This window comes from Hirundo rustica, chromosome 4, assembly GCF_015227805.2.
Source record: "Hirundo rustica isolate bHirRus1 chromosome 4, bHirRus1.pri.v3, whole genome shotgun sequence".
Classification (NCBI taxonomy): Eukaryota; Metazoa; Chordata; class Aves; order Passeriformes; family Hirundinidae; genus Hirundo; species Hirundo rustica.
Window position 1 is genome coordinate 29,034,411 of NC_053453.1, and position 15,275 is coordinate 29,049,685.

Sequence of the window (15,275 nt, forward strand, 5' to 3'; positions counted from 1 at the left end):
TTGGACCCTGTCCTAGTCAGCAGTGAATCACTGCTTGCTCAAACAATAAGCTGGATAAATTTTGATGTTGTGGAGAGCAAGAAACTTGGAAACTTTTAAGTCTGATTACTACAGATAAAAGGTATTTTCTGTGTCTCTCCTCTTCCCAACCACCATGCTGCTTTATTTTAATGTGACAATGTTTTACAGAAGCTGTTAATGCTGCTTCAGATTCTCTTGGGATGGAGAATGGAATCAGTGAATTTAAAGTGGCATTATATCCTTATGGCATGTTAATATGTACGATTTAGGAAGGACTTCAGCTTCTACTACAGTTTGAATCACTACTAAATTTGGAAAATTTTCTGGCCTTAAAATGAGATGTAATAAATTTCAAACCCTGCCTCTGCATATACCAGATAACACACTTGCCATTTAAGCTTTCCCATTTAATTTGAAATGCTAAGTTGTCCCAAACCTCAGCTTATGTATTGCCTGTTTCTATTTAAAAGAGAAAATCATGATGGCAAAATATAAAATTAATATAGAACATCTTGCTATGCCTTGATCCATTTTAAAACTTAACTAAGGGCCAAATCCATCTTTTCTCACTTAGGTAGGGAGCCTCTTAGAAGTTGGTATCAGACTCCTATACTAAATTATATTTTATTGATCTGAATCTTTGGTGATACTGATGAAGCATAAACTGACGCAGCATAATACAGTTTGAGCATGAAGGGGGCAAACACCCTAAAATACATCTGAGTGGGCTGAGCAGGACAATATTAATTGGTATGAAGAAAAAGCATGTTCATCCTTTCTAAAAATACACCTGATTTGGACCTGTTTAGTTCCTGTTGATGTCGCTGAAGCATCTTGCTGCTCAGTATTTCTAAAACTCAGGCTTCTTTTTTGAAAACCTTTATAGGTTAAAAAAAATAGTGATGTGGCAATACAGCAGGTAGGAGCTGTATTCGCACTTAGACAAAGCACCCCATAACAAGACTAGCAGGCTGTACATGTCAATCCTCAGTGCAGCAGTAGGTAGTCATTAGAAAGTTGCATTATTACACCAGAATTAACATTCATTAATCCATGATGATAGGCAGTTTAGGAAAAATGTAGATTTAATCTGTCCAAATATGTTTTAATGATGTCATCTCTGATCTTTCAGGTCTGAGTCTCCCAAAAAGAGGAGTAGACATTGTTGGTCAAACTCAAAATATTTTTAAAAGATTTTCAAGCATCAGAAAGTTATTTCTCTCTTTCTTTTCCAGTTTTGGGCTCATTAGGATAAAAACTGTTAAACCATGAAGCTGAAAATTTCTAATTCAGTGCTCTCGACATTTCCAGAAACAGAAGACATCCACTTCATTTGAGAACATTATTCCAGGAGATGTTCAGCTAAACTGCACTCCCTCGAGTACTAAGATAAACAGCCACAACATCTTTACTGTGGCTTTACCTGTACAGACTGTTCCTTAGTTTGGTCTCTCAAGAAAACGTGAGGCATTGGCCTTATCTGTGTATGCATGCCTGTTTGGGTACCCTCTTTAATTATGTTTAAACTCCTCATTTCTTTCAATCACATCTTGCAAATGTGTAGGAGACACAAATATCCTAGAAGTTAAATTAAACCCGGCAAACTGCTAGAGGAGAAAGTCCTTCCTCTGAGTCTTCCAAGCAAAGGACACAACAGCATGAACCCCAGAGTTACTGAGCATCAGAAAATCCAGACACCATCCATAACTCTTGGGAAAACCACATTCATCTGTTCTGCCAAACCTTCTGGCAATCTTCTGTCAGCCTGGGGGTGCCCTCCACCCACATCAACACCGGGAGGCCACATCTTTACTCTGACACTTCCCAGGCACACAGTTAAAGGCCACAGCGGCCCTCTGCCTGGCTTGGGAATGAGAGAGGGGAGGGAAGAGAAAGCATGGAGGCGTCAATAATGGTGGCTGATCTGAGCTCCCTGCAGTTCCTTTAGTGCTGTTCTTTGCAGGTGTCATCCAAAATACTGTGAAAAGTCACCATCTCTCAGAGGATGTCATGATTTCCAGCCTTGCTGAGGGCAGATGGGGCGGACCTGTGTGAAATAACCACAGATCTCATACACCTACAAGGAAAAAAATCACAAACTGGAGCAAGTTCTTTCTATTTTAGTGAGGGTGGTAAACAAGACATTCTGATAGAAAGAATAATGCTTGAGATGTGTTTTTAGAATAACTAGTCAAGGTGGTCTTCCACATAAGACAAGTACAATAAATCCTATTTATAAGTTAAAGAAAATAAAAGCCATTGAGATTATTTAAGTTACTTGTGGAATAAGCAATTGTATGTATTTTAATTCACTCATTTATAAATAATTTCTGAAAGCACAACTTTAGTAAAAAGGACTCAGAAGAAAAATAAGGCTAAAAAGATCAAGAGCTGGAAAAACTAAAAAATACAAATGCATACTTTCTCCTTGTTCATAATATTTGCTTCTATATTATGCTGCCATTTCTAAAGATTAACTACTATAAATCATTACTCCATATTATTTCTACTGCCAAATGCAAACACAAAACTTCAATGTTTTAAGTATCTCATGGCGAAAGTAAAATATATCTAGGAATCGTGTTTGCTAGTGCACTAAAATACTTAATTATATGAGCAATTTTTTTCTTTTTTAGCACCGCATTATTTGTGTTAACATAAGCTGAATCTCAAAAGGACTGGCCTTGGGGTCAATTAAATATTTAGAGTATCACAGCTTTCATATTTGAGGAACACCAACAGAGTAAAGTGTTCCTTGGCTATTTCTGTTTAACTTATTTTGTACATGGGGGCAACAGGCAAGGTATTTAAGAGGGTATTCTACACTGCATAAATTACATTTGTGTAACAAACAAAAAGAACATATAGAAGAATCAGAAGCATATTCTTATATGCTTATCTTATGGTCCATATGAACAACAAGATACTGAATTTTCATTTCCCTTTTTGTCTGTTGCTTCCATATTTCTAACTTTTTTGGGGGGTTTTTTGTATTATATCATATACGAGTTTAACACTGAAACAGTGCATGGATTCTCATATTCCCATGCACTGACTACCATTGGTTTCTTTCATTTTTGACTCATTTTCTTTGACTTACTATAGCTTTTCCCAATCTGTGTAATTTTAAAATGCATAAAGTAATCAAAATGCTCTGCACGCATTTCCCAGACTGTTCACCTGGTTTAGACTAAGACAAACCACATTCTGGTGGCAATGATATTTAACTTTAATTTCAAAGGCTTAAATTCAAGTATTTAAATAAAAGTTCTGAAAATCCTACCACAAAGTTCCCACATTTATTTATTTTTAGTTTGTTATATATCACTCTGAACTTTCCATATATGTTTTTAAATGTTTTACTTCTCTTCCTGGCCAGTTGATGTGTAACTTAATACTACAAAAATGCATAGATGAAGGCAGTTTTCTAAAGATTGCACAATGTGACACTGGAAAGAGACGTGCAAAATGGTAGAAATACCCTGAGCAATTTCGCTTACTCTGAACAGCTGTTAAAGCATACACTGAGACATGCTGAGTTGGAAACTGAGGTTCTGCTTCCATCCCAGTTTGTGGAACCTTATTTTTCCACCTTAGGCATTAATGTCATTTTGCTTGGTGAAAAGGAAGCCCTAGGAACAGCCACTAGGTGTTTGCTGGTTGATCAAGTACTACAAGGGCAAGAGGACTTAATCCTTCTCAGTAGGGACTGTCATCAGCAATGAGGTGATCCCTCTCCAATCCAGTTTGGGCTCTGTCATCTCATAAGAGCCTGGCAACAGCGAGTGGCTCTTCTCAGTGACAGCAACTGATGAGACTTCATAATGTGAAAAATTATCCCCTTAGATTTTTTTTTTTTTCCTTGATTTAATGGGTTCTGAAATAGAAAGCTTTTTGTATCTCCATACCCTTAGGGAGCATCTCTGCGCAGAAAGGAGGTGTCTGCAGCAAGTAAGCACATTGTGGACTGGCTCTGCAGGGACAAATTTAAAACCAGTGATGTCTGGAGGTTGCAACAGTTGGATGGGGAAAGGGAAATGAGGTAGAAACGCCCAAGGCCAGGCAAAGCAAGGCTCTGATGTTCCTTTACATTTATATCCACTGCCAGTACCTTCTGGCTGCAGCCAGCCCCACGGTGTGCAGGGCAGCGCAGGAGTGTCGGGCATGGGTGGGCAGCCAGCACAGCCTGGCTGTGGGAGTGTGCTACAGACCTGACAAGTGTGAGGGGTTAACACACACACAGACCTGCTGCCTCTCACCTCTCCTTGCTCCTTCTCTCTTGCCATGTTAAATACTAGCAAGTAGCTTTTGTTGATCACTGAACAAGAGAGGGGTGAAAAAAAAAGGTAGAGGGTACTAAAGAAAAAGCACAGTCTCAACCCTCAAACAAGTGTATTGATATAGGTCAAGTGCATAGTCTATCTACCTGGGCTTCCAGTTTAGGAGATGGCTTTGCCTTGCTCAAAGTCTCCTGAAGAGAGAGAGAAGAGCAGTCCCAGTTCTCTGTTCTGACACATACTTCCAGTTTATTTGAATAATTTTGACCTAGAATTTAAGAATTTAATTATCTACCTCCTCATCCAAAAAACAGGTAGGAACAATTTCCTCCTTCAAGTTCGTTTACTAATAAAATGTTCTGTTAAAAAGGTGCATGGAAAACCACCTTTAAATGCTCACATCTACCTCTGACTTTGCACCAAGGACTTTAGTAGAAATGTAATACTGAAAAAACCCCTGTTCAGCTGCTGGAGGTGTCCAAAGCTGACAGCATAGTTAATTTCTATCAGGTAAGTTCCTAAAAGGCTAAACAGGCATTTAGGGGCATTTGGCTTTTATAGCACTGGGCAGATTGACTCTTAGATCACACACAATTTCACTGCTCCTTGAATTCCTCTCTCTGCAAGGCTCAGACCACAGGGTATGACTGCAGAACACGCCTCTCAGGTCAGGCATATCCCGGAAGGTGCTTTTATCCACCTGTTGCATTGGAAGGTGCATATTTCAATCTTGACTGCCCTAAGGTGCCCTAGTGAGGCATCTTTGTTAGCTACCGGCAATTGTACAGGGACTTCAGTTGACTGCTGTGGATTCTGCTGGGTAGCATTAGCAGTAAGTGAAGTGAAAAGTGAAAAGCTGTTTTAGGACTTGCTTATGGCCATTTAGTGCACAAAAGAGGTGGGCCAATGATCTAGACCTCCCACTTACTGGTTTTTAAGACTTGTTCTCATTTTTCTAGTGGCCAGAGCTGATTGTTGATTCATTTGATGTCAAACATAGAAACACACACATAGAGATCATATACTGTCTTTGTGCTGGTGAACAACATAGATTACAAATATTTTCTGGATGTAATCTTTTTCACTGAATGTGTGCAGCATAATTGATTTTTCTTTCCTTAACTGACGAATGTAAATACTTGCTCAGGTTTCAGCAAAAATCTGTATTCTTTCAGACTTGGACACTTCCTCAAACACTTTTACTGGGCTCAAAGATAAACTGTGGTAAACTTTCTGAAGCGATTCTCTTCAATAAGACATGAGTAATATGGTTGAACTTTACGCTTATTATCTTTTTTTTTGCAAAAGTGCAGTGACAAAAATTCTTTGCAGACTTTTGATGATAACAGATTTTAATAACAAATGCTCAGATCTAAGCTCTAATCTCAGAGTGAAGTTGCTGAGTCTTTCTAGCTCTAGATTAGTTATGGCATTTTGCTAGTGTGCCTGGAAAAAGAACCTTCCTGTGAAATCTTATGGATGAATAATAGGCCAAAATTATTATGAAAATGAGGAGGGAAATACAAAAATACATATTTTATTCCCACATATATGATTCTCACATATGTGAGTTGGAAGTTCACAGGATTTTCCCCTTTGGCTTTAATGGAGCCTGGAGCCTTACAGTTACCTTCAGTATTTCAGAGCAGTAATTCTTACTTTCTTCTAATTTTTTCATCAGAAGACTTGGAAACAGCTGTATAACTTATCCTTTAAACTGTAGATGGTCTTAGGATGAGAAAAGAACTGTGGGCAGACATGACCCTCTATTTATAATAGAAATAGCTCTTCCTCCCATCTCTGATGATCAGGAGCAGCTGGGTTTCTATGCTGGTAAAGAACTCCTTCAGCACAGTTACCCTCACCAAAATCCTCCCTCAAGGTGTGTCTGTTTGTGCGTGTGTAGGTACCTGTGACTAAGGAAGCAAATGGTTTTATTTCAAATTACTTTTTCTGCTTTACCAAGTAGAGCAAAAATGAATGTGTTAGAAGCTGTTGAAGACATGGGCTGATCTGGAGACAAGGCACTGCACATTTATTTGATCCATGACAGGGTTCAGTCCCAGTGTGGTGCTATCAGAGCTGTCCCCAGTGTTCATGAGAGCATTGCTGTTTTTATGCTCCTCAGCCTCTCTCTAGCTCCCTAAATCTGCATTTCCCTCTTTGGCCACTTCAGTGATCCCATGACTGGAGTGGCTGTATGAAACCTGGAGCTGTAGGTGCTGAGACCTTCAAGGAACAAACAAAATTATAATTATGTTGTCTCTTTAAGAATATTTTAGGACAGTACGAGGATTGTGTTTTTCATTTCCTGATTACATCAGAACTAATAGGACTAATTGTAGGAATCATCTTTTGTAAGCACAATGGTAACATTTGCATGTATTTATCCATGTGTATCCATTTCCATGGAGGTCTGGTATGCAGACAGCTGTCATCTTTAGATGAGTTTAGTATATTTGTCTGCATTACAGGTTTCTGCACTAGAAAATTGCTTCTGCTATAAACCCAGTTGCTTGTGATTCCATCTGTGCTAACATCATGGCAAAGAAAGATAATTTCATAGTCCAGCACAAGCAAAGAAAAAGGCAACTGCCTTCCAGGCAACTGCCTGGAACTCTTTTGCCAGTACATTGGCATTTCACCAATGCCCAAACTGGGCCAGAAATGACAGAGTTGTTTTTTTCAAGTATGCCTACCATAGGAATCCTAGACCATTGTTTAATTATTCCCCTAATCTAAAAGAAGCCAAAAGGCTCCAAGGCCTAAATCTGTGGCAATCTCATTCCTACAACTGCATTTATACTGGCAAATAAAATGTGCCAGGGACTCCAGAAGGACTTACAGCCTTGCCCCTAAACTTCCTCCAAAAGCCACCTTGAACCCTCTCTTGGCCCTTGTAGTGCTAGTGCTGTGTCCAACTGTTGTCCGGTAGGCTGCTCACACGTGTCAGCCAAAACCATTTCAAGAATCACACTAACAGATTAACAGGAGCAACACCAGTTTAACAGATCATGAACCAGTGTTAGGGCCTTTTCTCTGCCCAGTTTAATATATGAATGAAGGCATTACTGCCTGTGCTCGGACCTGAAGTTCAGGGCCGTGTATGATGAGGTCGAGATATATTGGGATACTGGGAGACAGAAGAGGATAAAAACAAATGAGGAGGCCAAATTAATAGTTAAATTAAAAAATGGAGAGGAGAACACTATTTAAAAATAATTTTCTATAACATTCTGAATGACACTGATTTGACCCCATCAGCAAAGCAATTAAAATCAATGGATAGACGATTAAAACCAGTATGAATAGCACAATTAGTTATTCAAAGTGTCTGATTCCTTTTTCATATGAGAGAATGTGATTTTCATCTGCAATGAAATGTTGGATTATAGTGCATTGTCTTCAAGATGAGAGACTATCTGATGGTGCTCCTCATTTGCTTATTTATTTCATGTCCATGGTAATCCAACGAAAACTGTGGGTTTCTCTTTGGCAAGTCAGAAAGAGTAGATTGGTGGTTCTTCTCAGTAGTACTTGTGTCTGTAGATGTTCTGTGAGGCATTGCCAATCTTTTGTTAAGTAAATCATGAGTAAACATCCTAGATTCAGTTCTAGGGGCAAGTATGTGCAGAGTTTTCCTTCTTACTTTGGGGAAAAAGAAAAAAAGAAAAAAAGAAAGAAAAAAAGAAAAAAAAAAAAGTCTGCTGTATTGCCCACATGATGTCTTTTTAGTCATGGAAAAGAACCATTCATTAGTGGATCTCAAAAGCCACCATGGCTTTCCCAGAGATTCAGAGTTTAAAGCAGAAATTACAGAACTGGTGAGGACACACCCTGGCTCTACCTCAGAAGTTTTCAGCCCAGGAAATAACCTTGTGATCGAGCCTGGACAGACCAAACCTGTCATCCTTTCCAAAAAATGATGGCGTCTGATCCGCACGTGAAGAAGCCAGCTGAAGGAACCCCTCAGAGAGCTCCATCCCTCTCTGCTCTGAGAGGTTTTCCACAGGGCTGGGGGCAGCAATCTGGCGCTGTGTTTTCAATAGTGAAGTTATGTAGAGAATGTGTAAGGGGTTTCATGTTTCAGTGTATGTTGTGGGTTGTGCAGCAATGAAGGGGCAGAATCCAGGCAGCTATTGATCCTAACAACGCTTTTCCAGATTTTGCTGCGTTTTAGTTTTAAATGAAAGTGTTGTTTATACATATGTTGTAGTTTAGGGGAGCTCAACAAGTAATTTTCTTATCCTGATTTATTTACTTTATGGTGTGGCAACAAAGAGAGCGGTAGTACTAGGGTTTTCAGGATTCTTTGCCCTGACGGATATCCCAAAACGGGAGGAAAAGAGAGGAAGGAAGCCTTTTGGAGAGACGCGAAACAGGCGTGCTCACACGTGCGCGTTATTTACCAGCACAAGCGTGTATCAGCCAGAGCCTGAGTGATTCGCTCTCCTGCAGCCTTTCAACTCCCTCCGCGACCGCAGCCCAGCCCCGAGTGACCCGCCGGGGGCACAGCTCTCCCGCGGGGACATCGTCCGCACGGGGAGGGCGGCGGGCGCGGCCCGAGCAGCGGCGCACCCCGGGCCTGGGTCCCTCGCCTCGCCTCGCCCCACCGCGCAGCGAGGATGCTCCGGGAGGGCGGAGGTGGTGCCGGGGCTGGGCGTGGGGCGGCAGTGCCGCGGAGAGGGAGCTAATGCGAGAGGGAGGGGGGAGCCGCCGGGATCTCCGTCTCGGCGCCGCCGCCCGCCTCCCCCTGCGCAGCCCCGCTCCTCCGCCCGCCCCGCGCAGCCGCCCGCCGGGAGCGGCTCCAGCGGCGTCGGGGCCGAGCCGGGGTCGCGGCGCCTAAAGTTTCGCGGCGCCCGGCCGCGCCATGGGCTTCGACCCGTCGCGGTTCGCGGGGCCGGTGGCGGCGGAGCTGCGGTGCGGGCTGTGCGGGCGGGTGCTGGAGGAGCCGCTGTCCACTCCGTGCGGGCACGTCTTCTGCGCCGGCTGCTTGCTGCCCTGGGCGGCGCGGCGCCGCCGCTGCCCGCTGCGCTGCCGGCCGCTGGCTGCCGCCGAGCTGCGCCCCGTCCTGCCCCTCCGCAGCCTCGTCCAGAAGCTGGAGGTCAAGTGCGACTACAGCCCGCGGGGCTGCGGCCGCACCGTGCGGCTGCGGGAGCTGCCCGCCCACCTCGCGGCGTGCCGCTACGGCCCGCCCGGCCCCGCCGAGCCGCAGCCCCGGGCCGGGCACCCCTCCGGCCGCTCGCCGGGCAGCTCGGCGGGGCGGCCGCTGGCGGGCGGCGGGCACCGCTGCTTGCGGGCGCTGCGGGGCGGCGGCGCCCCGGAGCCGGGTCACGAGCTGAAGAGGGAGGCCCCGCGCTGGAGCGGGAGGGAGAAGTCGCTGCTGGCGCAGCTGTCGGCGCTGCAGAGCGAGGTGCAGCTGACGGCGCGGCGGTACCAGGCGAAGTTCGGCCAGTACATGAGCCACATCAGCAGCATCGCCCGGGACCTGGCGGGCAGCCAGCCCGGCAAGGTGAGTGCGGCCGCAGGGATCGGTCTGCGCCCCTCCAGCTTCGCTCTCCTCCAACCTGCTTTTCCCGTGCCCGACTTAAGAACCGCCGGCCGGGTGACGGGGCGGTGTCCCCGGGAGCCGGCAGTCACCGCCGCGGCAGTCCGGGACCCAGCCCGATCCCCCTGCGCATCCCCCGGGCGGAGCGAACCGCCCCTGCCCGTCTCTCGCCTCTTTCGGGGAGATGTAGCCGCCGGACTCTGTTGCCATATGAAAAGTTTTATTTTTACTGATTTTTGGTAACACCCCCACTGGGAACGCGCTTTTTGCTGGTTCCTCTTCTGACGCCCTTCGGTAGCCGAAACCCCGTGCTGCGGAGAGCCCAGCAGCGCCTGTCAGAGGCTGCGACCGAGCGCTTGCTCGGCCGGAGAGCACGGGGAACGGGCGGGAGGGGAGATGGCTTCGCTCCTGGGCTGGCAGCTGGCAGACGGGTCCTGGTTCCTCCGATCAGGGTGCCCACATCAGGCCGCCCCGCCTCGCAGGGACCCAGCTGCTCTCGCTACTCGTTCTGCTCCAGCTGGTACTGGCCGGCAGCTTAGGGGCGTGGAGCTAGCTTTTAACTTTTATTTGAGCAGCTGAGAAGTTGTCTTAAGAAACTTGAGTGTGGAATTATTGTAGACTTTGGAAACGATGGCGAAAGGAGCGCAAAGCTTTCGTAGAATGCAATGACAGCTACCGCCGTTGATAAGCTGAGGCCAGAGTAGCGCTGCGCTCTCCCCTCAGACCCGACGGCATTGCCCAGAGACCGACACGCTTCCTTAGGGAAAACAAGCCATCCAAGAATTGCATTGAGCTGGCTTCATATGCTGTGATGGAACTGGTTGGTTTTTAATTCCTGCCTGGAAGCTCACTGTGCGGGCTCAGGCATTGCTGATTGCAGCTGTAGTGAGAAGTGTTTTAATGCAAAGAATCTTTCTTTCTGCCTAAATCTACATGGGCCCTTGGGAAGCAAAATCCCAGGTGGAAAAGGTCTGAGCAGTGAACCTCACACCCGAAGCAATGTAGTGTGCTGGGCATCATGGAAAATGGGAAAGGGGATGTTGTTCACAGAACACCAGAATGCCTCAGAATACGGGTCTCACAGGTCGTCCTGGCATTGAGTAACTCTGTTTGAAAACTTGATTTTTTTTTTTTTTTTGGATTTTTTTTTTTTTTTTTTTTTTTTTTTTTAAATTTCCTCTGGTTAGCTAGTCCGTGAGGTTTAAGTTGCTGGATCTAGATGTGCTCATACACTTGCTTCATCTCTTGGCAGATGAGGTGAGGTCATGTGGAGTGGGACAGCAGTGAGTGCTAGGGGTGGGGTGTGCGGGGAAAGCGGTGGCTGCAGGAGGGAGGAGAGAGCGGTGTGGGGCTGTCGGTAGGGAGCTGGCCGAGGTGCGGCACCGGCGGCGGCTTCGCTCCGCCGCTCCCCAGCGCCGCCGGCAGGTGTCGCTGTGGGCGCTGCCGCTCGGAATAGAGTGGGAGGAAGACTCCCAGGGCAGTGAAAATACACGGAATTAAATTCAAATGTACCGTTCGGGCATAAAACACGCCACTGACACAGTTAATAAAATGTGACTTTCAGCGTAAAATAAGGTAACTTGCTGTGCTAAAGCCTCCGATTTTAATTTTTTTTACAAAAAAATTATTTGCCACATCCACTGAAGGAAAAGATTTTCCTTTTCTCATTTTTAACTTTTACTTCGTTTATGCTTCGCAGTAGTTGCTTTATATTTTAAGCCTTTTTCCAGAATAAATCCCATATTTTTATGGATGTTGTTTTGGATTCTTTCTTTTTGGAGAGAAAAAGTTTGGGATAAAGAGCTATTTTTCATTTTCTGTGTGTTCTCTGAAAGTCGTTTTAAAATGTGTACTGCTATGACTTTGGGGTATGAAAATTATAATGTTGTGTATTTTAATCTGTATGTTTAATATTTGAAATGTTAACACATAAAGGGATTTTATGTTTATAGACACTTCCAGACATTTGGAGCTCTGACTTTTTTCAGCACTTCCAAGAATTCCTCACACCAAAAACCTGTCCTTTTTTCTCTTCAGCTGAAGATAACTGGAGATAAGCAGGTGTTACCTGCTAACTTTTCAGTGAATCATGACTTTATGACTTTTCCTTTGTTTTTTTTTTTTTTCCTCCACTGCCAAGTCTTCTCAGCCTAGTTTTTCTTCAAGCCTTATCTTATATATTCTCTAACTAAAAATCTTATGTGCAGTAATGTTTTCATTTAATAACTTCTTCTTGAGATTATGTTCTTTAACATTATTTAATCTCTTGCTTCTTAGGGAGGAGAACGCAAACCATTAATGATCATGCTACACCGAGAAAATGATACTTTGGGATTCAATATCATAGGAGGACGACCCAATCAGGTAATGAGAAAAGTAACTGTAGGTGATTTTGTCCACATCTACTTTTACTGTATATGCTGTTAATTAAGAGTAACTTTTGATGACAGTAGGTATGGAATCTATTCTTCAGATAGAACTATTTATTATCAGGTATAACAGGAGTCATTGTTTGGAAGATGTTATCTCATGAGAATTGTATTATTCTCATTTTTTGGAAGGGCGTTCATAGCGTTTTTGCTCTAGAACTCTAGGCTGGTTTACACTCAGTTCCCATGCGAGTAATATCTATTCTTGCAAACTCTTCAATGGAAATCTCTGGGACTACTTGTAAAAGTCATTGTTGCAGGATTAAGCCTTTGGAATTTTGTGAAACAGCTTGCCTTTCTATTTTCATTTACAGGAGAGAAGAAAATTTGCTTCTACAGCTCAGATCGTTTAAGCACATGTCCTGTTCTCACATGCCTGCTTTCAATTTTTATTTATGAACTGAAATGGTTTTCACCAATGCTGTGTCTTAATCTCATTGGCCTAGGCTTAGAAAATTCATTGCAAACCATAGAATATGCATAAGGATCACTAGCCCCCACTTAAAAAGCAGCATATTCATGTGTATAATTCTTTTTTTTTTTTTTTTTTTTTTGACTTCATCTTTCCAAAAGCATTAATCAGGACTGTCATTGCATATGAAGGGTAAAGGAACCTGTTAAACTGGAAAATTAATAGTTGATTAAAAAGGGTTGGTGATAATTATGTAGTGATCAGGTTCTTGTTAAGTGGGAGAATTGTAGCCTTGTTAGGTGAGAGAATTATAGTTGAGGAGGGGAGTAGGACCCTGTATATTAGTTTGGAAATCTTATGCTCTAAAGCTATATTTAGTGGTGCCAGAGAGTCTGTTCTTATTAGTCCACTTTCCGTGCTGCAGAGTTACTGTTCCCTGTGGGTAAATATGAAGACCTGCAGTTATCAAATGTTGGGGATGTAAATCCAAAGCAAGAGTTTCTTAGATTTTTCTAGTGGAAGGATGAGGCGACAGGTGGCTACAAGTTAAAATACCCATGCCATGATTATATTCGTATTTGGAGTATAGCGGTAACAAAGTTCAGTCAGTCTTTAGTTTGGATTGCATTGTGACATCCCTTATTTACATCTGTAGGGGAACTGCAGGGAAAAGGAAGCACATGTTCAGTTTTCTTGGGATGGTAACAGAGCTTCTTTAAAGGATGTAGATGTTGACAGTGCTTACTGCAACAGTGTTATGTATCATAAACTTTCAGATTTTCTGACTTAATATTTTGCAATTTTAAGGAGTAAATGATAAATATATTAAGGTCTATAGCACTGTGCGTTGAGAAAATTGTCAAATGGAGAAAAGGAAGTTAATTTCTATTAACAGTCATATTTGGAAGCAAACTGGTGAGCTTGTGAGGCAGGGATGGGTCTCAGGTGGTTTTGAGTCTTTGAAGTTCAATTTGAAAATTCCTTTGTGTTTTGTTCTTATTTTGACAAATGTGTCTACCACAGGCATTTGATTGGCATTTCCCAGGTATCAGTGTGAGACTCAGTGTATCCGGAGCTGAGGACAGTACAGGAAAAAATGCTTGAGTTGACTCAAATATTGAAAAATACAAAGTTCTGCCTGAAAACTTAAATAATGGCACAGGATTTGTTAGAAAGACAAAAAAGAGATCATGAAGGTGCTCTGTACATTCAGGCTGTCCAGAGGAAAAGTGCCCTTGGTTGAAACATTGGCTCTTGCAGCAGAAAAGCAGAACATTGAGGTCTCTGCATTAGTCGTGTGCTTGGGGATGTGTTCTTCATCACATTATTTGTGTTGTATAAGTACAAGGCAGCTTTTTTCCATTGGAAAGCAGGTGACTCTTGGTGACTTGGGTAAATGTAGATACATGCTTTCTGTTGGCTGTGTTTATTTTCAGTCCATAATAGGCATCCCCACTGTTTACCTTCTACCTGAAGGAAGGAGGAGAGGAAAGGAACAACTCATCACAGGATCATCTTTTATTTTGTTGGAAAGGAACTCGCTTGTCATGTGTGTTTTCTGAGAGGTGATTGATTATTCTGAGGGAGCAAGGCTGCTTTGATTGGCCCCAGCTCTGTCTGGCTGGGAGGACTGTTTCCCCTGAGGACACCATGTCAAAGCCAGGCTGGAGGGAGGTGTGCTGCAGGCACAGTTGCTGCACAGCCCCTGGACTGTGTGACACAGTGCTGGAGCTCAGTATACCTTGTGCTGTGTTTTCCTGTCTGGAGTGGGTACCAGCATGTGCAACTGATGGGGACCACAAGCCAGACTGAAATTCCTCTTTTTTTAACAGGTCATGTATTGCTTTGGAAAAAGCCAATGAAATTTCTGATTCAAAGAAATACAGTTTTATGTAGGTGAGGGTGCTATAATCTAGCTTTTTGTTTCCTTAGGTTAAAACTAAACCATATCCCCCTTGTTTTTTTCACTAATGGCCATTATGCTTCTTTTTCATTTCTCACTGCTAAGACAGGAAGTCAGTAGAAGTCTATTTGTTCATGATTTCAAAATATTGCTAGAATTGTTAGTGTTTCCCTTTTGCTCATTACCTGACATGTATGAGTCTCTGTGAAAAAGGTGGCGGGGGGGAGGGGAAGGAGTTTATAAAACCTTGGTCTGACTAATATTGTGTTTAATATTTATTGACCTTAAATCTACCTGGGTAAAATCTCCATAGGACTGTTGCCACGTTGTGTAAAGTATGTTTTACATATGCCTTTACAGTTTTCTTAACAGAAAGTTATAAAGCATTTTCCTCAGGAATGTAGAGAAACTAGACTAGAAACCTGTGCACATATGAACTGTGCTGTTAGTATAGGATTCACCATTCACAGAAGGAAAATAAGCATCATATAAACTGAAATTAAAAGCATAGATAAGCAGGAAAAAAAAGACTCCTTCAGTTATTTCTAGCTAGGTTATTATTTGTAGAAACACTTAAAACCCTGTAAGGTGGCAGTATCTGCTTGACATAGTTCTTTACTAATAAGTATTTAAAACTAGTTTTAACCATCGTATGTTGTAATAAAGTAATTCCAGCATGTACAGC

At 43.2% G+C, this 15,275-nt stretch overlaps 1 protein-coding gene across 1 annotated transcript in view; it reads left to right on the forward strand.

Annotated features, from left to right (window-relative positions):
• Window positions 1–9,168: 9,168 nt before the first annotated feature.
• The window catches only part of PDZRN4 (PDZ domain containing ring finger 4), a 236,764-nt gene continuing 230,657 nt past the window's right edge, over window positions 9,169–15,275 (forward strand). The window contains exons 1-2 of the mRNA XM_040062120.2: window positions 9,169–9,810; window positions 12,124–12,210. Coding sequence (XP_039918054.1) covers window positions 9,169–9,810; window positions 12,124–12,210 — 729 coding nt within the window. The remainder of the gene's footprint in view (window positions 9,811–12,123; window positions 12,211–15,275) is intronic.